Genomic DNA, 27,344 nt, shown 5'->3' with positions numbered 1-27,344 from the left:
TCCTTGTTTTCTCTCTACATTTTCTAAGTAGTGAGACTAAAAAGAAGCCAGCAGTCAACAAACTTGTAGTTATGTACTGCCTCTTAAATAGCAAAATCTTCTAAGAGACTTTCTGTTGTTTGTTCTAAGACACTTGGCTCGAAGGGCTGAATGGCCTACTCCTGCACCTATTGTCCATTGTTTACAGGAGAATTTTAAAACAAAATTTCCCATTGAATCACATGACATAAAAATGCACTTAACATGACCAGAGAGATTGGTTTTAAAGATTATTACAGGAAAGAAGTGGCGAGTTTGACACAGAGAAATCCAGAATATAGGTCCTCGGCACCTGAAAGCCCTGCCAAGAAATCATGGAGAGTTAAATTCTGGATTGGTGATAAAGCTAAAAGTTGAGTAGTGCAGAGATCTCAAAGAGTGAAGGTTGCAAAGATAGGGAAAGACAAGAACATGGCTGAATTTTCAAAGTAAGAATGACAATGTTAAAACAGAGACATTTAAATGAAAACCAAGATTGGACAGCAGGTATGAGACTGTTGGGTGAACATTGGATTGGTGAAACGAAGAACAGCATGATGATTGAGGACTGTATTGCAATAGGAAGCCCTTGACCTGTGAATCAGTGGTGGAACCTTCACTTTTTTTATTCTGGGTCTGAATGTGTGAGGTATAATTAGCATTTCCACAGATGATATGAAAAAATGTGGTATTGTCGATAGTGATTTTTACCACAATGTTATGTTCACGTAACATTAAACACTAGAGGTAACACTATACTACAATAGTGAGTGGCTATAATGTGTGGGCCAGATCTGGTAATAACACAATCTCTTCAGTCCAGATTTCTCATGATCACATTCCTCTTCAACAACTAGAATATGCTTTGTGCAAAGTCTAAGAGAACAGTGGGTCAGCAAGAGATGGAGGTGATTATGTGATCATTGTAATCAATTATGAGGCAATAAGAATCAAAAACTTACAATAAGCATTTCTTAAATTAAGCCCGCAATCCCTGAATTGCCCCCTTCCTACAGAGCAACCTCTCCTCCAACCACCCCCATTATTTTTATTGCTCCCTTAGAAACTCCCACTGCCCCCAGAAGGACAATATCATCAATTTTGTGAACCACTGGTGTACATGGATACTTAATGGCCAATATAAATATGATAGATTGCAGCACTCTTCTCAGGCTCTACGACACTAGGACACCATGCAATTTAAGACATGGATAGCAGATCTTAGCTTTATGGCAGGTAAAATGAGAGAGGCAACCAAATCCATAGGAAATGTAGGATCATTTTTAAGTATTTTAACTGGTGTCCATACCTTAAGTTACCTGATTTACCTCAAGACTTAAAGTCTTACCCTGAACATTTCTCCCTCACATACACACTCTCTCTCCCCCTTTGACTTACATCTTTGACTGAATGTTTGTTCATCTGTTCTACCGTCTTTTTTATAGTTGCATGTCAATTTTGAAATCACTTTTGTGAAGCAAACTGGAAGTTTTACATTGTCAATAATGTCATGTAAATACAAATTACATTTGTTGTTCCTCATCTTATTATTCAGAAGCAATTTTTTTTGACGCATGGAATGTTCGATAAAAATCCTGCTAGAAGCTGATTAAATCTGAAACCATGAAACGAAGCAGGCAAACAACCTATTCAATAGAAGTCAGAAAGTTTGCATTTGGTGCATCTTTTAACTTTGTGTTCTATTTGTAACTTCTGATGCATTCTAAGCAAAGTTTCCATGACATTCGGGTATAGTATTTCACATAGAGAGATTTTGCTTTTCTGCACAAAGTTCTGGGATTTGTGGTTGAGATTAAAATTCACATCTATTTATTAACATTTTTAACAAAATATATGTGGAGTGAGTTTCAAAGCAGTAATTGAATTAAGATGTCAATGCTACATTTAAATCGAAAGATCTGGATTCAGAATTAAGATCCCGGTGTTACACTATCTGTCATATTGTCATAGACACTTGCCTGATGCGCTCTCTATTTCAGTCTGGCACTGAAGCATGCTGAATGAAGTAGAGATCGGTAATGTTGACCCTGGGGGATACAGATCAATTTTCCAGGCTACTGATTTGTGAAACCCAACAGCATTGTTCAGGGGTGGTACCGAAAAAGAACATGGTGTCTCTGTGCAGTAGATTTTGAACACTCAGGCTTGTAACAGGATGTTGTCAGAAGCTTCCAGTGGATTGATTCGTATGGTTTCAGCACTGTGGTGGGACCAACTTGGTTGCTTGCTGTAAGAAGCGCTAAGCCTAGAAATTGGGATCGGTGACAACAGAACTATTAGAGGTGATTGTTATAGTTTGTTGTGAACACACAAGACTAACATCCCAACCATTCCTCAACAATCACGGTCAAATTGGTTTCACCCTTAGATTTATTTATATCATACTAAGAATTTTTCTCTGTAACTATGCTCTGTGGTGAATCACCCTCAACAAAAAAAAATGCACGTACTCCTCTTGCCAAGTTGAACTATCGCTTCATGTCAGTGTATGATTGAATTTTTTAAAAATGTTGTGGTTTTGACATTTCTGAGAAAGTATTTTCAACCCAATAGGTCATTGAATTCTACTGTAATCTGAAATGGCCAGAAATTTGATCTAAATATAGGGGGAAAAAAAACAAACTTGCATTTATAGATCATTCTTCTTGACATTAAACATTCCAAAATTCTTTACAGCCAGCATAGCATGGTTGAAAGCCAATAGCCAAATTTCACACAGCAAGTTCCTACAATCTATAATGTAATATTAACCTGGCACTCTGTTTAAGTAATGTTGATGGGTTGGGGGGGGGAATTATTATTGGCTAGGATACCAGGGATAACCCCACTGATCTTGCATGTAGTGTCCAGGGAGCTTTTTCTATACACATAGCTGAAACAATGTAGACAATTTTTACATATCACCCAGAGGAGATCAACTTTTCCAGTATGGTTTTCTGCCAGAGTGTTGGTCTAAACTTCTTACTTGAGTCTCTGGTGTAGGACTTGTACCTTTCAGATTTGAACTATCTGAGCTAAGGTCAAATAATTACTAAAATAGACTGAGTAGACAAAAATGACCCTGTTTGTTTACACTTACCATGTATTTCTGTGATTTGGAAATTTGATATCAGATAGAGCATATTCACAGTAACTTCTTGATGGTTACTAATGTCTCCAACTACACTGCAGCATGTCTTATATGTGCCACCTCTGGTTGGGTTGTTACACATTCAGTGTACACCTGGCCACTTTATTGTGTACACCTGTACTGCTGCTCGTTAATACAAATATCTATTCAGTCAATCATGTGGCAGCAACTCAATGCACAAAATCATGCAGAACTGGTCAAGAGGTTCAAACCCAACAACAGAATGGGGAAGAAGTGAGATCTAAGTGACTTTGACTGTGAAATGATTGAGTTGGTTTGGGTATCTCAGGAACTACTGATCTGGGATTTTCATGCATAACAGTTTCTAGAGTTTATAGAGAACGGTGGGAAAAACAAAAAAAAATCTAATGAGTGGCAGTTCTGTGATAAAAAATGCCTTGTTAATGAGAGAGGTCAAAGGAGAATGGCGAGATTGCTTCAAACTGACAGGAAGGCGACAGTAACTCAAAAAGCCATGCGTTACAATGCTCTGTCCGCCAGAGAAAGCAGGATCTCCTAGTGGCCACACATTTTAATTCCACATCCCATTCCCATTCTGATATGTCTATCCACGGCCTCCTCTACTTTAAAGATAAAGCCACACTCAGGTTGGAGAAACAACACCTTATATTCCGTCTGGGGAGCCTCCAACCTGATGGCATGAACATTGACTTCCCTAACTTCCGTTAATGCCCCACCTCCCCCTCGTACCCCATCCATTATTGCCCATCCTCTGGGCTTCCCCTTTCTTTCTCCCTAGGCCTCCTGTCCCATGATCCTCTCATATCCCTTTTGCCAATCACCTGTCCAGCTCTTGACTCCATCCCTCCCCCTCCTGTCTTCTCCTATCATTTTGGATCTCCCCCTCCCCCTCCCACTTTCAAATCTCTTACTAGCTCTTCTTTCAGTTAGCCCTGACGAAGGGTCTCGGCCCAAAATGTTGACTGTACCTCTTCCTATAGATGCTGCCTGGCCTGCTGCGTTCACCAGCAACTTTTGTGTGTGTTGCTTGAAATTCCAGCATCTGCAGATTTCCTCGTGTTTGCATTACAACAGTAGTGTGCAGAAGGACATGTCTGAAAGAACAGCACATTAAACCTTGAAGTTGATGGGCCACAGCAGAAGAAGACCACAAACATACACTCAGTGGGCACTTTATTAGTTAAAGGAGGTACCTAATAAAGTGGCCACTGTGTGTATTATAACATTATTTTCAGTTACAGTGTCTGAATATTCTCTATTAATTTATTAATATTTAAATGTAAATTGCCAGAGTATTGTCCAGAGAAAAAAGAGGTCACCTGATTTTACAATATCACTAAGGTACATAAGGATTAAAATTCCATTCAACTGCTAAAGAAATGGAATGACAAGAGCAGGAAAATTTGTCCCATTCAGTGAAATTATGGCTGAACTCTTGTCTACTTCTACTTGTCTCAGTTTATCTTTCTTTTACATACTGTAAATACCCAGAAAAAAATAGAGATTTACTGAGTTAGCACCTTTTGCACTCTGAGCGGTTCTACAATTGCTGTTTTGCAATTTCTCCATTAAATAGCTCAGTTCCAGTATTAATAGTGATGTCTCCAAGACACCCCAAGTAGCAGGAAGATGTTTCTCTCTATCCACTCTATCAGTTCTTTACAAACTTCAAAAAAAACTATATCAGATCATCCTTACATTTTTCATCTTCTCAGAAACTCATGGCTATTTTATATAATGTTATTTTTTATGATCAAACTTTTGGAGACCTGATAACATTATCTACTCTCTGTGTAAGATCAGCAATGCTTTTCGAGATATCGTACCAAAAATTATAAAGTACATCAACTGAGTTCTAATCTGTGTCTTATTAAAGGCATCCATTAGTCTTGCGAGACCATAGATCTGCGCCTGGAAAGTCTTCACTCTCTAGGGCGCATGCCTGGGCAAGGTTGTATGGAAGACCAGCAGTTGCCCATGCTGCAAGTCTCCCCTCTCCACGTCACCAATGTTGTCCAGGGGAAGGGCATTAGGACCCATACAGCTTGGTACCAGTGTCGTCGCCTTGTTCAAGGACACAACATGTTGCCTCAGCTGGGGCTCGAACTCACAACCCTCAGGTCGCTAGTCCAATGCCTTAACACTTGGCCACGTGCCCACACAGTCTTATACTGGTTTAGCATTTCTTATTCACCTTTATATCCTAATTTCCTATTTATAAAAACTAATATTTTTAGTACCTGATCACTCTGTTTAAATGCTTTGTGTACTTAGAGTTGTAAATCTCTTTGGATCTCCTAGCTTTTCATTATCTGATGTTTATCAATGTACATTAAATTGATAATGCAAGAACATTCTTGCCTTAATTGTTTTAAGAGAACAAGTACCCCCTATCTACTGTCATACAATAATTTAAAATTATCTACTACTCTGCCTGATCATATTTCTGTTACAGTCACTGTGTTCTCAACTAATACGCTGATTTGATTCTAATCTCAATAGTGCACTTCCACTGTGAAATCTTGGGTTTGAACAGATATTTGAATGGTTCATAACCAAGGATCGAGTCACTAGTTTAATAATCTTTGCAAAGACCACTTTAATCCTATTTCAATATTTAGATTGATTGAAAGATCTACTGCATTTAAGCAAAAGCTAAGAGTTAAGACCACTTGTGGATTTTGGATTACACTAGTGCTGTCCAACCACCTTGCTCCTTCCATCTCAACACAGGTACCTACACATCTGTATTTGTAAAATGATACCTGCTAAGGCAGCATGTTGTGCTAGGAATCCTTGCCTATTGCTGATGCCTCCCAATGAGAAATTACTCCACAGCTTGGTGTGAGAGTCTGCCTGGCGTTGGACAATCTAGAGCAGGTGGTAAAACCACTCAGCATTAGTAAAGTTCAGGCTGTAGAGCTGCCCATCACTGCTGGGGATAAGTGTAGACCTCCCCGATTCCACCATCTCCCTTATTATTTCACTGAATGTGATGGAAGCTGCTGTGTCTCCCTCTCTTTGCCTGGATAGCTCTCCCAGCCCAGCAATTCCTGTGTGGTAACAAGATGGCCTCTCTACAGCAAACCGTTGCTAATTCATTGCTGAACTCCTGTCAGAGTTCCTTGATCCCTTGGGGCCCAGGGGGAGATAGCGGATTGGATTCATAACTCTCTCAGTGCTTGGAAGCAGAGGGTGATGACTGAGAGTTATTTCTCTGGCTGGAGGCTTGTGTCTAGTGGTGTGCCACGGGGCTTGACACTGAGACCTTGTATGTTAAAGATCTGGGTGTGAATGAGCAAGGCATGATTAGTAAGTTTACAGATGATACTAAGATAGGTGGTGTGGGTGATAGTGTAGGAGGTTGTGAAAATTACTGGGGGATCTTGATCAGCTAGGTATGAGGGCTAAAAGCTTAGCAAATGGAAGTACAACTGAAAGTGTCAAAAAGACCCTGATGTGAGTTATATACAGGCCTCCGAACAGTAGCCAGGATGTGAGCTAAAAATTACAAAGAGAAAAAGAAAAGGCATGTCAAAAGGGTAATGTTACCATAATCATGGGGGATTTCAGAGATTGGGAAAATCATGTTTGTGCTAGATCCCAAGATAGAGAATACATAGAATGCCCACAAGATGGCTTTTTAGAGCAACTTGTGGTTGAGACCAATAGATCAGCTATTCTAGATTGGGTGTTACGTAATGAACTGATTTGATTAGGGGGCTTAAGGTAAAGGAACTCTTAGGAGATATTGATTATAATATGGTCAAATTCACCCTGCAATTTGAGAGGGAGAAGCTAAAGGCAGATGTATCAGTATTACAGTAGAGCAAAAGGAGCTACAGAGGCACGAGAGACCAGCTGGCCAAAGTTGATTGGAAGGGGATGATAGCAGAGATGACACCAATGGCAGTAGTTTCTGTGAGGAATTTGGAAGGTGCAGGATAGATGCATCCCAAAGAGGAAGAAGTATTCTAAAGGCAGGAATGGCTGACAAGGGAAGTCAAAGCCAAAAAAGAGAGGGTATATTATAGAGCAAAATTTAGTGGAAAGTTAGAGCATTGGGAAACATATAATCCAACAGAAGGCAACTAAAGAAGCCAAAGTTCAAAGTATATTTTATTATCAATGTACATATATATCACCAAATACAACACTGAGATTCATTTTCTTTTTGGTATACTCAATAAATATATAGGATAATAACCATAATGGAGTCAATAAAAGACCACCCATCTAAGGTGTTCAACCAGAGTGCATAAGACAACAAGCAGTACAAATAGAAAAAGTAGGAACAATAATAATAATAAATAAATAAATAAATAAACAAACAAAAATTATCGAGAACATAAGACAAAGAGTCCTTGAAAGTGAGTTCATTCGTTGTGGAAATATCTCAATGATGGGGCAAGTGAAGTTTGAGTGAAGTTATCCCTTCTGGTTCAAGAGCCTGATGGTTGAGGGGTAATAACTGTTCCTGAAGCTTGTGAGGTGAATCCTGAGGCTCCTGTACCTCCTTGCTGATGGAAACAGCGGGGAGAGGACATGGCCTGGATGATGAAATAGTAATAATAAGGCGGGAAAAGGTGAAATATGGAGGTACATAAGAACATAAGAAACAGGAGCAGGAGTAGGCCATCGGGCCTGTTGAGCCTGCTCCACCATTGATAAGATCATGGCTGATCTGGCCACGGACTTATCTCCACCTTCTTATATGTATATATATGTGTGTGTGTGTGTGCGTATATATATATATAATAAAAGAGAGGTGAGAGTAGATATTGGACCACTGGAAAATGACGCTGAAGAGGTGGTGGTGGGGGACAAGGAAAGGGAGGATGAATGGAATAAGTATTTTGCATCAGTCTTTGAATTGAATTGAAAATTCAATCTAATTGAAGACACTAGTAGTATGGCAGATGTTCAAAAGTGTCAGGAGCAGAAGTGAGTGCAATCGCTATTTCTAGGGAGAAGGTGCTTGGGAAACTGAAAGGTCTGAAGGTAGGTAAGTCACCTGGACCAGATGGACTACACATCAGTGTTCTGAAACAGGTACTTGAAGAGATTGTGGAGGCACTAGTAATAATCTTTCAAGATTCTCTAGATTCTGGAATGGTTCCAGAGGACATGAAGATCGCAAATGCCACTCCACTTTTCAAGAAGTGAAGGAGGGAGAAGAAAGGAAATTATAGACCAGATAGCCTGACCTGAGTGGCTGGGAAGATATTGGAGTCCATTGTTAAGGACATTGTTTTCAGATACTGAAGACACATGATAAAATAGGCCAAAGTCAGCATGGTTTCCTTAAGGGAAAACCTTGCTTGACAAATCTGTTAGAATTCTTTGAGGAAACAACAGATAGATAAAGGAGAATTCGCAGATGTTTGTACTTAGATTTTCAGAAGGCTTTTGGTAAAGTTCTGCGCAGGAGGCTGTTGACCAAAATACGAACCCATGGTATTGCAGGAATGATATTAGCATAGACAGAGCATTGGCTGATTGGCAGGAGGCAACACGTGGGAATAAAGTGAACCTTTTCTGTTTGGCAGCCAGTGATTAGTAGTGCTTCACAGGGATCAGTGTTTATGCTGTATGTCAATGATTTGGATGACAGAATTGATAGCTTTGTGACCAAATTTACAGATGATATAAAGATAGGTGGAGGGGCAGGTACTGTTGAGGAAGCTGGGAATCTGCCGAAGGAAGTAGATAAATTGGGAGACTGGGCAAAGAAGTGGCAAATGGAATTCAGTGTCAGGAAGTGTATGGTCATGCACTAGAGTAGAAGGAGTACAAGCGTAGATTATTTTCTAACCAGGGAGAAAATTCAAAAATCCGAGGTGCAAAGGAACTTGGGAGTCCTTGTGCAGGATTCCCTAAAGGTGAATTTTCAGTTTGAGTCAGTGGTGAGGAAGGCAAATGCAATGTTAGCATGCATTTCGAGAGGACTAGAATATAAAAGCAAGGATGTAATGCTGAGCCTTTACAAAGCACTGGTTAGGCCTCACTTGGAGTATTGTGAGCAGATTTGGGCCCCTTATTTAAGAAAGAATGTGCTGTCATTGGAGAAAGTCCAGAGGAGGTTCATGTGAATGATTCCAGGAAGAAAGACTGCATGAGGAGTGATTGATGGCTCTGGGCCTTTGCTCACTGGAATTTAGAAGATTGAGGGGGGATCTGATTAAAGTCTATTGAATGTTGTAAGGTTTAGATAGAGTGGTTATGGAGAGGATGCTTCTCGTGGTAGAGGAATCTAGGACCAGGGAGCACAGCCTCAGAATAGAAGGACATCCATTTAGAACAGAGATGAGGAAGAAATTCTTTAACCAGAGGGTGGTGAATATGTGGAATTTGTTGTCACAGGCAGCTGTGGAGGCCAGGTCATTGGTTGTATTTAAGGTGGAAGTTGATAGGTTCTTAATTAGTCAGGGAGAAGGCAGGAGAATTTGACTGAGAGGGAATTGGATCATTCATGATGAAACGACAGAGCAGACGATAGGCCGAATGGCTAGATTCTGCTCCTGTGTCTTATGAGCTTATGGCCTTATAGATTTCCATTCAGATAAATGTGAGATATTACATTTTGGATGATCAGACCAGGGTAGAACTTATATAGTGAATGGTGAGACCCTGGAGATGTTATGGAACAGAGGGACCTGGGAGTGGAAGTGCACAGCCCACTGAATGTGGCATCACAGGTAGAGAGAGCAGTGAAGAAGGTGGACTTCATTAATCAGGACATTGAGCACAGGAATTGGGAAGTTGTGATGCAATTATACAAGATGTTAGTGAAGCCTCATAGAGAATAATGCACAGTTTTGATCACCTTGCTGTAGGAAAGATGTTATTAAAGTAGAAAGGGTTTACCAGAATGTTGTCTGGACCTGGGGTCTGACTGACAAGGAAAGGTTGCACAGGCTAGAACTTTACTCCCTGGAACGTAGAAGATTGAGGGATGGTCTGTTAGAGGTATATAACATCACGAGGGGAAGAGATAGAGTGGAAGCTTTCCTGGAGGGGTGGTGCTAAAAACAAAAGGACAGAGGTTTAAAATCAGTGGAGAGATATTTAAATGAAGCAGCTCTTCACACAAAGAGTGTTGATGACCTTAATAACTTTGTTTTGCAGTCTACCAGATATTCCCTCTCTTCTCTCCATCCTCCTCCTGCCCCTCTGCAATTTAAATTGTGCTGTCTTCTTATTTTTCTATGAAGACTACTTGTTCTAAAAGATCAGCTCTGTTTACTTTGCTGAATCCTTCCAGCACGTTTCCGATTTCCAGCAGCTGCACTTTTTTTTTTGCTGACTTCCCTCTAATGCTCTGGATAATGTTTTGACTTCATCCAAGATCACCAAATTCAACACATTACCTGATTGTTATCGTATTGGTGGTCCTTGGACTACTTGGTTCCAGATTAGTTGCTGCATTTCACACATCTCCATGGTGAAACATCACAAGTATGTCTTCACCTCTAAGCTGAGGCTGTAAAGGGTGCTATAGGAATGCAAATCTTCCTTCATTCGCACTGTTCAGAAGCCCCACCATTTTCCATAAAGGAAGTAGTTACATCATAGAATGCTGTTTATTGCTATGGATACGTTTATTATGAAAACAAAGCCGTGAGAATCTTTTTTAAAGACTAAGTGAAGATCAAAGAAGAAATGTCACAATGGGTGGGCAGGATGTGAACTAGGATGCTTCTGATTGTCGAGCAGGAATGGAAAGTCCTGATCGTCCGAGTGGGAGTGGAAATGTTTTGTACTGTGCTGGTTAATGTCTGAATTACCAGGAATAGTGTCAGCATTCTGGTGCAGAGCTCCAGAACACTGTCAAATTGTGTCATGGTGATTGCAGGGGACATCACCGGTTCTCTTCCCCTGCCTGCACTCTCTCAGCCCCAGGGAAGAATAGTGAGGAAGATAGGCTCACCTGGCCATTTTATTGTTCCCCTGATTGTAGTCCAGTATTTGGCTTCCTGTACCCCTTCTTGGTTGAAGAACCTGAAGGAAGTGGTTCTCAAATAACATTCTTCAAGATAAGAACACATTACTGGATTTCATAAACTTGATTGATCATTAACAGGGATAGGGTTCTAGAATTCTATATCTTTTGTTTGTTTTTAAAATTCTCTGTGCACACAACAAATATAGGACTGAATATGCAGTATGAATCTTTCTGAAAAAATAAAGGTAGGATTTTATAAAATATAGAACTGGCTATTTCTTCATCATACAGTAATCTGATTTCACTAACTTGCCTTTTTCCTGAACGTTGGTAACCTATTTAGTTTGAGCTAGCCTTTCAGATCCACATTACTCATTCTCTGAGACCGATAAGTCCACACCAGTGTCTGTCTCTGGCTTTTGTCGACCCATCTCTGCCCTTTCTACCTGCAGCCCTGACTATTTCAATGTTTTCCTTGTCTTCCCACCTTAAGAGCAGAGCTCAGCTAGTATGAGCACAACTTTTGGATTTGAATGAGGGTTCTGAACTTATTTGCATTTCCATCGCTAAAAGCCAGGAGTGGCAAAAAAGACCAGGCCCATGAATAAGTGACGTAAAATAGAGATGCATTGTTCTGGTCATCAATTATGCTATGGATTTTGAAAATAAGCATTTTACTACAGATAGGTATAGTAGTAGTCTTATTTTTATCTGAATATGATTTGAATCTGAATCCTATATTTTAATTGGAAAATAAAAGTTAACATGCCATTTACTAAGGATAAGATTCTCTTTTCAGGTTATGTTTTTCTCTGTGCTTCCTCTCAATGTTCACTAAAGCCATGGAAATAGGTCAGAACCATTTTGCATTGCCTTTATGTATGCGATCCTGACTATGGCAGACAGAACTTTTTCCTTTAGTTCAGTGTACACGTGGTTATCCGGGGCTTGTGAGCGGTCTCTTTAAGGGGTGTTGTGATTCTTTGTCAACTCCCTCTCGGAGCTCAATAACAGCACAAAACAGAATGAATCAGAATCTGGTTAATTATCACTGACATAAGTCATGAAATCGGTTATTTTGTGGCAGCAGCACAGTGTTGGCACTCAAATTACTAGGTTAAAATAAGATATAAGTCATGCAAAAGAGGAATAGCGAGGTAGTGTTTGTGAGTTCATGGACCGTTCAGGAATCTGATGGCAGAGGGGAAGGAATTGTTCCTAAAACATTGAGGGTGGATCTTCGGGCTCCTCCCTGATGGTAGTAATGTGTGTCCTGGATTGTGAGGGTCCGTCGCGTTGGATGCTGCCTTCTCGAGATACTGCTTGTGGAAGAAGTCCTTGGTGGAGAGGAAGATTGTGCCTGTGATGGAGCTCGCTGAGTCTACAGTCCTCTGAAGCCTCTTCTGATTCCCTGCGTTGGAGGCTCCATACAAAGCAGCGATGCAACTAGTCTGGGTTTTCTCCATGGTACAGCTATAGAAACCTGCCAGAGTTCTTGATGACCGAAGAATTCTGAGAGTTATCTTTACTCGCTGTTCTCCTACACTGAACAGTACTGCTCACATTGAATATGAAAGAGAATTAATCACTATGGTTACGAGAATAACTGATGCTTGCTTTTCATGTGTTTCTGATATGGAGCTGAAGAGCAGCAGGGTCAGGTTGAATATCACTGATTAAGTTTTCCAAGCAAGAAAATGTGACCACAGTTGGTACCTTTATGTCCTTTCAACTGCACAATGGAATTATTGATTATGTCCAAAGGTTTGGAACACTTTTTCGCAGCAATGACACTATAGAAGGAAGGATGCCATTTTGCTTTTTAGCTAAGCCAAACAAGTTGATTTTAAAACGTCCTTGCTCCACCCAAGAGTTGATTAAACTATTTGAACAATATGATGGAATCAGAATATCACTGGCATATATCGTAAAACTTTTTTTTTTGCGGCAGCAGTACATTGCAATACATAGTAATTTTAAAAACTATAAATTACAATAAGAAATATATATATAAATTAAATTAAATAAGTGGTGCAAAAAGCAAGCAAAAAATTAGTGAGGTAGTATGCAAGGGTTCATGGCCCATTCAGAAATCTGATGACAGAGGGGAAGAAGTTGTTCCTGGAACATTGAATATGTGTCTTCAGGCTCCTGTACCTCCTCATTGATGGTAGCAATGAGAAGAGGACATACCCTGGGTGATGGGGGTGCTTAATGAGGGATGCTGCTTTTTTTGACCCATCATCTTCTATAGGTGTCTTCGATGCTGGGGAGCCTAGTGTCTGTGATGGAGCCGGCTGAGTTTACAACTTCCTGCAGCTTTTTCTGATCCTGTGCAGTGACCCCTCCATACCAGAAGGTGATACAACCAGTTAGAATGCTCTCCACAAAGAATTTTTGATGACAAACTAAGTTGCCTCAAACTCCTGATGAAATATAGCCACTGTTCTGCCTTCTTTATAATTACAGGACAGATCTTCAGAGATGTTGACACCCAGGTACTTGAAACTGCTCATTCTTTTTACTGCTGATCCCTCAATGATGACTGGTGTGTGTTCCCTCAACTTCCCCATCCTGAAGTCCACAATCAATTCCTTGGTCTTACTGACATTGAGTGCAAGGTTGTTGTTGCGACACCACTCAAACAGCTGATCTGTCTCAATCCTGAATACCTCCTTGTTACCATCCGAAATGCTGCCAACAATAATTGTATTTATAAATGGCATTTGAACCGTGCCTAGCTACATAGTAGTGGGTGTAGAGAGAGAGTAGACCAGTGGGCTAAATACACACTCTTGAGGTGCACCAGAGTTGATTATCAGTGAGGAGGAGGATTATTTCCTGTCTTCCCTGTCTGTGAAAGTCAGGGATCAAGTTGCAGAGGGAGGTACATAGACCCATGTTTTGGAGCTTGTCAACTAGGTCTGAGGGTATGATTGTGTCAAATGCCGATCTGCAGCAGTATTCCTGCTGTCCAGGTGGTCCAAGGCTTGGTGGAGAGCAGTGAGGTTGTATTTGCTGTAGACCCTTTGTGCCGACACACCATTGGCGCCTCCTGCCCCGTGAGTGCTTATTCTCTTGAAAAATGTTCTGACGTCTTCCTCTGAGACAGAGGTCATAGGGTCACCTGACGCTGCAGAAATCTGCACAGGTGTCATTTTATTCTCCCTTTCAAAGTGTGCATAAGAAGGTTGAAGTCCTCTGGGAGTGAAGTTTCACAACTATTCATGGTATTAAGTTTTGCCTTGCAGGAGGTAATGGCCTGTAAACCCAGCCAGAGCTGACATATATCCCATTCTGTCTCTAACTTCAATCAGAATTGTTTTTTGTTCTTAATAGGTCATAGTCTTTCAAAGGTCATACCTGGACTTCCTGTAAAGTTCTGGATCACTGATCTTGAATGGCAAAGATGTAGCCCTCAGCAGACTACAAATCTCCTGGTTCATCCCCATCTTTTGGTTTGGGTATGTCTGGTATGTTCTCAAAGGCACACAGTCACCCACACAGGGCTTGATGAAGTTGGGGACAACTGTGGCGTACTCATTCAGATTTGAAGACGAATCCCTGAATATTGTGCGGTCCACCCACTCAAAGCAATCCTGTAAGTGCCCCCTTGACCGTCATTTCTTGGTCCTCACCACTGGTGCTATGGCCTTTAGTCTTTGCCAGGGGAAGTACAGTCAGGTGATCAGACTTTCCAAAATGTGGATGTGGGATGGCACAGTAAACATATTTGATGGTGGTATAACAATTGTCAAGTGTGTTGGCTGCTCTGGTTCCACAGGTGATATGTTGGTGGTAGTTGATCAGAGACTTCTTCAAGATGGCTTGGTTGAAATCCCCCATTGTGGGGAAGGTATCAGAGTGTGCAGCTTTGTGACTTGCTGATCATGGTGCACAGCTCTGCTACTGCCTGCTTTCTGTTGGCCTGAGGTGGAATGTACACTGCTGTCAGGATGATGGCGGAAAACTCCCTCCACAGATAAAATAAATGACACTTGACTGCTAGATGTTCCCGGTCAGGTGAGCAGTATTGAGACAGATCCGCCATGTCTGTGCACCAATGATATACAATACGTTCCCCCACATACTACTCCCTCTCTCCATCACTCCCAATTCCCTGGACAAAGAGGACAACAGGGAAAGTTTGACAACTGAAAAGAACATCTGGATAAAACTGGAGCAGATTGGGGGTTGATTGCAGATGAGCTTGGTACAAGTTTGGAGGAGCTGTTTTGGGAATACTTGGTTTGTGTACTGTGTGATGTGTGTACTCAGAAGAGGCTGGTTAGTGAAAAGAAACTGAGCTTTTGGCCAGCATTTGATATGGTCCAGGCAATGAAAACAGTGGCTGTGCAGGCTCAGAGTTCACAACATCCACCCACTGAAAGCTCAGGATGTTAACAAGATGGAATCTGGCTCCTTGAGACTTTCAAGAATGGAAAACTATCTCGGGGGAGATTAGCTGCTGTGCACAGCAGCATCTTACGTTGATGAGTACAGATACAAGCAGTCTGGTTACGATAAGTTTGATGTCAAGGGGTATTTGTCACCAGTTTTCTTGAAATCAAAAAGCAAACTCAAGCAACAGAACAGTGCACAGAAAATTAGGAAGAACGGTACATGGAAGAGATCTAGATGAAGAAAATAGCGATCTGGATGCATCAAGTAGACATTGGCAGTTCCATTTTGCTGTAACCTGGTGTACACTGTAGGAATGAAAACAGGAATAGAAATCCACACTGGTGCTACGAAAACATGATGTAAGTGGCTTTTGCCAGATGCATGTCACCCTTCTCTCTATGGACCTACACCAAGTAAAGGGTTAAGGTGAAAGGGATTTGTGGAATTGGTGGCCCTAGAAATGCATTTTTGTTTCTGGTCCACAGGCAAGATATCTGGCAACATGCTGGATAGAATGATGTACCTGATGTCCTTCATGGGACCACTTTAGAATAACTTTAAACAGCTTTAGAAAGCTGGTTGTTCCTTGTGGTTGAACAACTTTAGATCCCGAAAAAACCAAACATGCAAGGATACTTGACTTATACCTTTCCATATACCCCAGTCACAATGTGCCATTTCACATTTTCTTTCCTGTGCATTGCTGGCAGGTCATGCTTCATCGTGGTAGCAAACCGGTGGGGATTCATTTACTCCAGTAATAACACGGGCTCACCTGGTGCTGCTGGGAGATGGTCCATCAGGCAGCTACAATATCCTCAGGTTGTCAAACTTCTTCAGAGCTGTTGGAGTTGCACTTTTTCCAGAAAGTACAGGGTATTACATCGTGCTCCTGGCTTGTGCCTTGTTAGCTGTCCCCAGTCTGTAGTGAGTGCCGGAATCTGGGGCAAGTTTATGAGAATGTGGGGAGAATGAGAAAAGGGATTCATGTTGGGTCAGTGTAGACGAGTGGCAATGGTTATCATACATTCAGTGGGTCAAAGGATCTTCTATGTTATATCTCTATCTGGCTCTGTGACTAGTGGGGGAAAGGCTTTGCTGTATCAGGAGGTGAATTACTCACCTTTGGGATGCTCAACCTCTGACTTGTTGCTGTAGACACGGTGGAATTTCTGATTGTTGTGATCCTTGGCTGTTGGTTTATGGAGACAAATGCACATTGTTCACTCAGAAGAAAGCAGCAAATTCAGCACTAGTGAAGTTATGTCCATTACCCATCGCAAGCAACTCTGGAACTAAAGAGAAAACACTTCGATGATTGATGACCATACATTGCACAAAGGAATATGGTTGTTGTTACTGGAGTTCTCTTATCCCTACACTGGAGACTCACTGATAGCTGTATCATTGTATGTCAAGGATAAACAATGGGACTCTTTCCTGAGGAAGCAGGTCATTGCATGGTTACTTTTTGTGATAGGGATGGTCACTGACCTCTTATTAGCCAATGTCTGAAACTTGTTTAGCAGTGCATCACCTACTGAGGAGTTTGAACAAGGGAACATCATACATACTTCTGATCCTGTAGTGAAAGGGTGGTCATTGGTGAAGCAGCTGAGGATAAATGGGCTAAGGACACTGGATTATGAAGCTCATGTAGTGTCCTTGGGCTAGGATGACGTAACTACAATAACCACAACCATATTGCTTTGTTAAATGCCACGCCGTTAAAGTTGTCAGTGCACCAGTTAAAGGATTTGCTGAAAACTGAAGGTTTCATCATCTGTTCCAGAAGTAATTATAAAAAGGTCACACCTCAGAGATTTACTATTCACTAGTGATCTACAAGTGCAAACCACCGAATTTATGCCAGCTCTCAGAACAATCTCATAAGTCCCATTCTACTTATTTCCATGTAACCTATTCTCTATCACATGTCAATCAATGCACACTCTTCCACTGGGGGCAATTTATGATAGACAGTTTGCCTACTTGCAAACCTTTGGGAGATGGGGGAAGGGGACCTGAACTCCCAGAGGAAATTCATACAGGCAGAAGGGAATGTGCAAATCCCACAGAGACAACTCCAAAAGACAGGACCCAATGTAGATGGCTGGACCTGAGGGGCAGTAGCATTATCTGTTCTATCTCTATGATGCCAACATTTGCAACAAATGTGGGAATTGCCAGAAAGATTAAAATTGCAAGCAAGGAATCGTTGGATGTTCTCTTTTGTTATAGTACTGTATGTTTATGATTGTAGTTTTACTTATGACTGTTTTCATTTTCATAAAGGGGGAAAAGACATATTAATCCTGGTTTTGTGAGAAGTTCCTTAAAGGGATGGTGCTATTTTATTGTTGTAAGCACCCTTCAATGGCTGGATGATAGCGCAAGATAAAATAATTTTGAGCCTAGCACATGACAAAAAACTGGTTTGTGTGCGTTGATTTTACTCAGTTTGGATACACTCTATGGTCAGTTGAGATAATTTAATGCCAAGGAGTTTGAACCATTGGCTACACATCCAATATTTAAAATAAAAACTGAATATATCACAGATCATGGTTAAGCTGGTTATTTTTCTCAATAACCATATGATAGATAGATAGATACCTATAGATAGATAGAACAGATAGATAGATTGATAAGAAAACAAAACACTTTGCTTTACAGCTTCTATTCCAAGGCAAAAGGGAGTGCTTATATTAACATGTGCCCAGTTATATATTGAGAAGAGGAAATGGGTAGATGTGAAGCAATAAGCATTCTTTGTTATGAACCTTTTGGTTACTGTTCTCCTCATATCCCTGTAAAAGTGATTTGCTTATTTCAGTTATCAGGCTTAAAAGAAAGCATGCTGATAAGTGAATCTGCCAGGTTAACAGGAAGTTTGTTTCTGCAGTTGTGTGATTTTTCTTTCACATTTAGAATTTGGTTTGATTTAGTAATCAGTTGCTTAGCTCTGAAATCACTATATCCAGAGCATTGGAGAGGATTCATTAGGTTGTCCTGCTGTTTAGTTATTTTTAGTAAATGCAGTTTTTGTCACTCTGTAAGTATTAAAACCAAAGTTTTCTCACAAGTGTGATACCCTGTTGTTAGTGAAGCTAAATTTATGCATTTGAAATAAATCCCTGTAAACGTAGTATTTCTGTAACATGCCACCTTCTCTCTAAACTAGGCACAGTGACGTAAAACTTGTGTGTGGAAGTCTAACAGTGTCTCATGATGATGTGATCTACTCTTACTTGTATATTTTTAGGTGGCTCTCCGAATTCGCCCCATCAATGAGTCAGAACTTGATGAAGAAGCAACCATCATAGCACATAAAGTGGATGATCAGGTATGTGGTTCTCCCCGTTTCTTACAGCGCAGTCTTTCACCACTTTGCTAAAAGCTTATTGTTAATGCATTATATTCTGTAAAGTAAAATGTACTATATTTGATAATGTGTATACACACACACACACACACACACACACACACACAATATATAATTCTGGTTAATTGGGACACATCAGGACTAGTACATTTAGTCCAATTAAGTAGCTGCCCTAATGAGCCATATTTTCATGAAAATAATTAAAAAGTTTTAGAAAATAGATGAATAACAAATTATGTATTTAAATAAAATATAAAACAAATTAGGACATTACCAATACTACTACAGAACTACAAAACTGTGTATTCATTTCTAATAGTTATCAATGGAGGAATTTGTCCAGTGTACACTACGTTCCTTTGATTGACTGCAAATAAACAAAGTCGGCACAGACACTTAGTGCAGATAATGGACTGCCTTCAGACAAGGCTGTTGACGATTACATCCTCCGGATCTTTGTTTTCATTGTAACATGCAAGATGATCAGCGATATCTTCAAATTCTTTGTCCTGAAATTGTTTCACTTTCACTCACGGCTGTTTCTGGCATCTCCAAGCCTGAATACTGAATTATCTTACTGTTTATTTCTCGCCAGGTATTAGTGATAATAAATCACTGCTTTTTGAACACAAGCACACTTAACTAAGCTATTTAAAAATTGTTTGCTCTAAGCACAGTGTAGTGCACGTGATTGACGCTAGCGAGAAACGGTTTGGCAACAGCGTTTTGTCCCAATTAAGTGGCATAGTGTCCCAAATAAAGAAAGGGAATCCCGGCTATTTTCTTGATTAGTTTTTGTACTTTTAGAGTTGACACAAATAAGTGGCTGCCTCGACTAACCAATGGCCCAATTAAACAGAATTCACTGTATGTATATATTTGTATTTGATGGTGAAAAAAGGCTGATGTTCCACTTCCAAAAGAAGGTTTGAAGATTCTGCATTTTATTTTTTGCTTCCAAAAGAAGAAAACATTAGTCTTAAATAATTATTTAATCTAACAGAGGTTAATCTGTCAATCGCGCATGGTTTCAAAATTATGTATTTGTATTTCCTATACTGCCATTAGCTCTAAGAAAACATCTTGCCATGAAATACTGCTGAGTAGTCCTAAAATGATCAGACCTTTCAAAACAAAATATGTATATCGATATATATTAACACAGAGGTAAGTAAATATAACAAATATTTTCTGCAGACGTCACCAGCTTTAACACTGAATCTTAAAATAATTAATGTCCTTGCTGTGTAGAGCTAGCTAATTTCATTAAGAAATCAGCAAAAGTGTCTATCACACAGAGAGACAAATACACTGGCATTTAGAGCTGAGCAATTTCTTAATTTATTATGAAAAGAAGGTGCACGGATGTCAAGCAAAAAGTAAATGCTGCAAGTGCCTTTCACCTTCCATAAACATATTCTAAAGGTGGTGAACTCTTCCTCATCCAGTAAATTTCTATTGTTTTCTGTCAATACTCCAATGGGGACAAAGAGTCACACAGTGCAGAAACAGGTCATTTGGCCCACTACATCAAATCCAACCTATCTAAATTAATTTAATTTACCAGCACTTAGTCCATAGCTTTCTATGCTTGGAGATCCAAATACTCATTTACTGTAGGCACTTCTTAAATAGGACAGTAATTGTGTCACCCACTTAGGCAGTGCATTCAAGTTCTAACCATCTTCTGGATGAACCAGTTCTTTCTGACATTCTCTCTAAACCTTTTAGTATTTACACTAAATCCATATTTTGCTAGTTTTAAAGCCCTTTGCCTTGGGAAGGATTTTCTACTATATATTCTGTTATTGCTTCTTACAATTTTGAACACCTCTATTATGTCACCCCTACAGTGTCCACCCAGAGGAAAACAAACCCAGCCAATCCAATCTCTCTTCATAAGTGAAATGCTCCATCCCAGGTAACATTCTCATGAATCTCCTCTGCACCCTCACCATTTCTGCAGTATCCCAGATGTGGCATAATCATAACCTTATTGATTTAATATTCTGTGCTGAGCTAATGAACACAGGCATTTTGTATGTCACATTTACCATCTCAACTATCACCTTGGGACCTGCACTGATGTCCTGCTACCTTTCAGTACTCCCGTGGGCCCTAACTTTCATTGTGTATGCCCTACCATTATTAGCCCTTTCTTTGCATTTATCAGGATGAAGTTCCAACGGCCATTGCTCTGTTCCCCTTACTAGCTCATTACCATCACCCTGTAGCTTTTGTAGACCCTCAAAAAGCAATGTTAATTCTCATCTCTGTGAACTTATTAATTATACCTGCCACATTCACAACCAAATTGATTCCCTTGGTACATCACTGCCTCTGAAACTCAGAAGTAACTTTCAACCATCAGCTTCTGCCTCCTATTTCCATCTAATTTGCCAAGCCCCATGGATTTTGTAGGTTCTAATAGTTTAGACCAGTCTAAGTCTGTACAATCTGCTAGTAATATTTCCCTTCATAATTTCTCTTTCAGGTGCTTCTTATACTCCAGAAGCCTTCTCCCATTTTAAAATCTCTATATCAACCATGTGCTACTTTGTTTCTTTATCCTTTGACATCCAGGGTTCTGGGACTTTCTGCTCATTTTTTCACTTCTAAATGCCTTCGACTTGTAAGACGTAGACTTACTTTTTTAGTACCCATTCCTAGTATACTTTTGTCAACCTCTGTCTTCTGATATTGACATTGAAATTCACTTCAGTACCTTAATGTCAGACTGTCCTTATCCCTTTCATTAACTACCCTGAATCTTCCAGAGTTATGTTCATTTTCTCTAAAATGCTCTCCTTCTGACACTCCAACCATTTGTCTAACTGTGCTCTCTAAACCATCCCCAGTACTGCCCCTTCTCTAGTAGGCCTATGTAGTCTCAAAAGCCCTCCTGAATGCATTTTAAAAACTTCACCTTCTCTTAGTGTTTCACACTGAGGTGATCCCTGTTAATATTGGGTAAGTTGAAGATAGGACCCTTTTACTCTTACGCCTACATATTGCCATCACTTTCTTCCACTGATTGCTAGGAAGCCTGGTACTAAATTCAGTATTCATGACCACTTCATTGCATGACAGTTGTGGAGATGCAAATGGTTGCTTTTGCCTCTGCTCTTCTCCCTGCTGCTCTTTCTCTGCCAGTGATTCAGTGTTGAGGATGATTTGCTTCCAGTCCAGTCCTGACAAGGGCAGGATGACTGTGTGTGAACTCTTCAGTGTTGGCTAGCCACAGTGCACCAGCTACCACGTGGTTTTGACAGAGCAAGCTCTCTGATCAATGGTAAGATGGAGACCATTCTCTCCTGCACAAACATAGGACACAATATTTGCGGATGTACTGGGTCTTAAATTCCTCCTCAGTTTAGGAGTCATAGTCATAGAGCCCTAGAACACGACAGCACAGAAACAAATCCTTCGGCCCGTCTCATCATGTCGAACTGTTATTCTGCCTAGTCCCACTAATCCACACTTAGACCACAGCCCTCCATATCCGTCCCATCCATATTTCTCTTAAATGCTGAAAATAAACCCACATCCACAGGAATGCCAGCAAGGCTCAAATCTTGTGAATGAATAGATTTTTATAAAATAAGAAAATGAAATTGTGTGCATTCCGGAAATGTGAGGCATGAGGTAGTAGTTGTCGTTGTTCCTTTTTGCACCTCGTGGCACATCGGACGGCACTTTTGACTGATTTCTACGAGGCCAAGTTGCTAGCTGGACCCTCAGCCCAGCATGGATGGAAAGCGTGGAAGGGGCCAGCTGGGTTCCAACACGGGACTAGCTCAAAGTCCAGTGCTGATGCTACTGTACCACTGGCCAGCATATGAAGTAGTAATGGTGGAAGAATTAAGGTTCAAAGATGTTTTTTCTTTGAACGGGTTCCATGGTTTTCTTTATGTCGTGGCTGTCTGTGGGGAAACACGTCTCAGGGTTAAATACTACATACTTACTTTGACATTAGATGTGCTTTGAATCCTTTCAATGCTTTAATGCTGACACTGCATGTCTGAAATTGAAAATCTTTCACACCCCTGTGACTAACACATCTCACCTGGCTGAGTACATTTGGTACTTCAGTAAGTGTCTAGCACGTCCCACAGCAGTTACAGTTTGTCATTACTATGTTTCCCCAAAGCTTGAATTAAATAATTTACACCAGCAGGTTAGAAATGGATATTTGAAATTCACAGAAAACAAATTTTGTTTTTTTTACCTGCTATATACTTTCCCCTTTGTGGAAGTATTTCTCAAATGCCTTTAATACACATGTATACATACCTGCCCTCTCTCTAGGCATATACAGATGTACTCCGGTGCCATTTGAAAGTGTGGATGGAGGGTGAGGACAGGGTGAGAACATTACCATCTCTGGCTTATAATAGCATCATCTTCAATAATCAAATGGCATCCTTCATTATATCCTCAGAACCCACTCTTTCCTATGTTGTGCTGCTCCTTGCTGCTTCCCTGGCCAGTTTTAGCTTTCGAATGTCTGCTACAGTCATGTTGCACCACCTGTGTAAAAGGTCAGTGCAGTTTAATTATCCAGTGCAGACCTTAACTGGTATTCGTGCCTCACAATACTAACCTCTTGCTGACCAGCGACCAGTGCCCTTACAGTCGACTGGATGCCGAGCACATCATAATTAGCAGGCCTCATCATGCAGTCACAGTTCCCTCGAGGCAACAAGGGGCCACGTGCTACAATATCTGTACCCATTTTCAGGGCTATCGGATTTAATCCATTGTAGGTTAAATATAAATTTTGGATTTTAAACTTAAGATATTAAATATTAAGTTTCACTGAAATAAATCCAATGACATGGATATTGACTTCCTTTGGGCAGGTTCCAACAGTTTGCTTTAAAGGACTAATATTAAATTCATATATTGAGTACTTGCAGTAAATGGAGCCATATTTTACTGGTGCCTGCTATTCCACTTCTCTTGGACATACTTTTAACTTCACCATTTTAATGCGGTAGCGATTGGTGACAGACCCAGGGATGTCTCACCAGGAGCCATTCTGGACTACACAATTCATCAGCATTGAACAGGCCTTGGTGTATGAATTTCAGTGCTTCTTTTCTCTGTAAATCAAACACAGTGAACGGTGTGATCAGCTCAACCCACCAAATTGTACCTGACACTCCTGTGCATAGCACTCCCAAGTCTCCTGGACCTCTGCTGCTTGGAACATGCACGGATGATGTCAGTTTCTCCTGCGAAGCTTCTTTGGAACGTTTATAAATGAAATCAGATCATGTTTTTCTTTATAAGAAAAGTTATGAGGCACTCACAGGGAGCAAGCTTTTAATAGCACCAGATGTACAGCAGATGGTTTATTTAAAGGGATGCTCAGGCGCTTCTTGCAGTCTGCCACACGAAAAATTGAAGGGAGTTGCAGTACGAGTGTCTCTGCTACTTCTGTTCAGTTGCACGGTGTTCTGATCATTTGTTAAACCTTTGCCAAAGCTACTTCTGGAGCAGTTGTGCTGGGAGTACTGAGCTAACTGCAGCTGCAGGAAAGAAGTTTAAAACTTATTGCTGCAACTCCTTGAATGGCTCGATGAAATAATTTACTTTGTAAAATTCCTATCAGGGCACTCGGACATTTTATCTTTCCAAAACTGTATCATAGATTTAAGCTAACACACACAAAATGGTGGAGGAACTCAGCGGGTCAGGCAGCATCTACGGAAATGAAAAAAACAGTTGACGTTTCAGGCCCAGACCCTTCTGAAAAGGTAGAATAGAATAGAAAGGTGGCGGAGGGGAAGGAGGCTCGCCAGAAGGTGATAGTTGACGTCAGGTGGGTGGGAAAAGTAAAGAGCTGGAGTAGAAGGAATCTAATAGGAGAGGAGAGTGGGCCATAGGAAAAAGGGAGGGAAGAGAGGACCGAGGGGGAAGTGGTAGGCAGGTGAGAAGAGGCAAAAGGCCAGAATGGGGGATAGAAGAAGAGAAGATGGGGATGACCAGAAGGAAAATTTGATATTTATGCCATCAGTTTGGAGGCTAACCACATGGAATACCCTGATGGGAGCTTCATTACGGCATAAGAGGAGGCCCTGGGCCGACGTGTCAGAATGGGAATGGGAATTGGAATTGAAATGTTTTGCCACCGGGAAGTTCCGCTTTTGGCGGATGGAGTGGAGGTACTCGACGATGTGGTCCCCCAATTTACATGCCTCTCTAATATCATCCCATTAGAACCCAAAAAGTAGATGCAGGAGTGGGTTATTTGGCTCTTCCCACCTGCCCTGACCTTCAATAAGATCAGGGCTGCTCTTTTACTTTGTACCACTTTCCCACACTAACTTGAGTCTCGTAATATCTAAAAGTCTATTGATTTCTGTCTTTCATCTGCACAGCAACGGAACATTCCTGGGAGGGGAATTCCAAAGATTCACTGTTCTCTGGGTGAAGAAACATCTCCTTGTGTCCATTTTGAATGTCAAGCCCTTTACTTTGTGACTGTGACCCTTGTCAGCCAGGTGAAACCTCAGCTCTACATCTTCCCTGTCAAATTCTAGAGAATTCTGTGTATTTCAATGAGATCACATCTCTTCTAAATTCAGAACGGAGAAGACACAATGTTCCTAATCGTTTCTCATATGACTACTATAGATCCAGTGAATTAATTTAATGAAGCTTCACTGAGCTCCCTTCCTTACATGTCTATTTTTCTTTGGGAGTATTTGCACACAATGTTTCAGCTGCAATCTTACCAGGTCCTAGTGTAATTAGAACAAGACAGCTCTACTCTTGTATTCAAATTGACACAAATAGTCCTAGTTCAGACTTACTGGACTGGTAAAAGATAAATCCTTGCACAAACTGAGCCCATCACCTACAACACAAATTGCATGGGTCCTCTTCTTTTAGAATAGTAGTGTGCTGTTGTAACAGCTATACTGCCTAAAAACACAAAACCTGACCTATAGTGTTGCTGTGTCTTGCTACCATGCTGTGTGGTAGATAAACATTTTCACTTACATCACATCTTATCACATCTCTGCAGAAGACGCCTCAAGGCATTTTACACATGATGAATTACTTTGAATTACCACATTAATACACCCTGAGAAAGACTGGGCTATCAGGCCCATATGTATTCAGCCATCCTTTAACTGATAACCAATCTATTGGACAACTCTAGCTTCTTCTACATCCTGGGAGAGGCAACAGAGAATAGATACCTACAACAATTTTATTAGCTGTCTGTCAGCAACAGTTAGATGGTTTGTTAGTAGCAATTTCTTCTCTGAGAAGGTTGTGGCTTTGAGCTCATTTGAAGGATTGTGCGATGTCTCACTAAAGCTGATGTTTCAGTATGGATCAAAGCTCAATTTATACAGAAATGCTGGCAGTTCTGTATGTAATTGCCAGGGTTTCCCCAAGTATCTGCCAGAAAGTTTGGGTCTTGCACAGCAGCATGCATGACAGTTCCTCATGGCTGATCTCCTGACTGTTGTCTATAGCTATACTCCTCACAGTAGAGAGACAGCCTCCTGCTGTTTGTTCGAATTTATTCAGGCTAGATCAGGTACAACTTCAGAGCTTCTCCTCACCTCCTTGGAGTAGAATGACAGCGGGGGACAGATAAATGTACTAGCCAATTTACAGTATTTTAAATAAATTGAATATAAAAGGTTTTGTTTTTAAATGTCTGTTAATATGCTTGTTTTTATGATAATTTTGAAGAGTTTAATGTATTTTTAGTTTATAATAGTTTTTGCATGTCAGATATTCAAAAATATCCATTCTATTTGACAGCAGGTTCAATCTGAGGTATGGCTTAACTAGCATCTTTGAAGGATCACGGGTAGAAGACTATATAGTTCTGGGTCTCCCCATTGAGATCAGAGCTAATGTCAGGAAGTAATACACACAAAGTGCTGGAGGAACTCAGCAGGCATGCCCCCACCTTCTTACTCTGAATTTTCATCTTTTTTTTTCTAGTCCTGATAAAAGGTCTCGGCCCAAAGCGTCAACTGTTTACTCTTTTCCATAGATGCTGCCTGGCCTGCTGGGTTCCTCCAGCATTTTGTGTGTGTTACTTTGATTTCCAGCACCTGCAGATTCTTCTTCTTTGTAACGTCAGGAAGTTGCTGCTGAAAGATCCACTTTAAGTAGGTGCAGGTGTAACAGGTAATGGAAAGGCAAATACTGCTCCCACAAAGTCCCAAGGCCTTGTCAAGGGATCTTGTTCTGTGAAAGTTGGTTATCATGTTTAAATCATTCTATTAACCCAAATTGAGACCAATGAGATTAAATATTGGAAAGAATGTGTTCAGGAGACAAAATAATCATATAATCAAACAAGTAAAATAAGTATTTACTTCACAGTACACTCCTGTATGCAATATTGTACATCATCAATGCTAGACGATTATTGGCTTACCACAGAAGCTTGATTTAACAACTTACCTGAAGAACAGCCA

At 40.6% G+C, this 27,344-nt stretch overlaps 1 protein-coding gene across 3 annotated transcripts in view; it reads left to right on the top strand.

The window, feature by feature from the left end:
• LOC140202973 (kinesin-like protein KIF19) overlaps positions 1-27,344 on the top strand; it is a 170,880-nt gene that overhangs the window by 3,108 nt on the left and 140,428 nt on the right. For 2 of the 3 annotated variants that reach the window (XM_072268623.1, XM_072268622.1), the window contains exon 2: positions 18,766-18,846. In XM_072268623.1, the coding sequence (XP_072124724.1) occupies positions 18,766-18,846 (81 nt within the window). Of the gene's footprint in view, positions 1-18,765; positions 18,847-20,738; positions 20,807-27,344 lie in introns of those variants that run through there. The other variant, XM_072268624.1, reaches the window with a different exon arrangement.

This window comes from Mobula birostris, chromosome 9 (assembly GCF_030028105.1).
Source record: "Mobula birostris isolate sMobBir1 chromosome 9, sMobBir1.hap1, whole genome shotgun sequence".
Taxonomy (NCBI): Eukaryota; Metazoa; Chordata; class Chondrichthyes; order Myliobatiformes; family Myliobatidae; genus Mobula; species Mobula birostris.
Note: the sequence above shows the minus strand (reverse complement) of the source record. Positions and strands in the feature narration are given on the sequence as shown.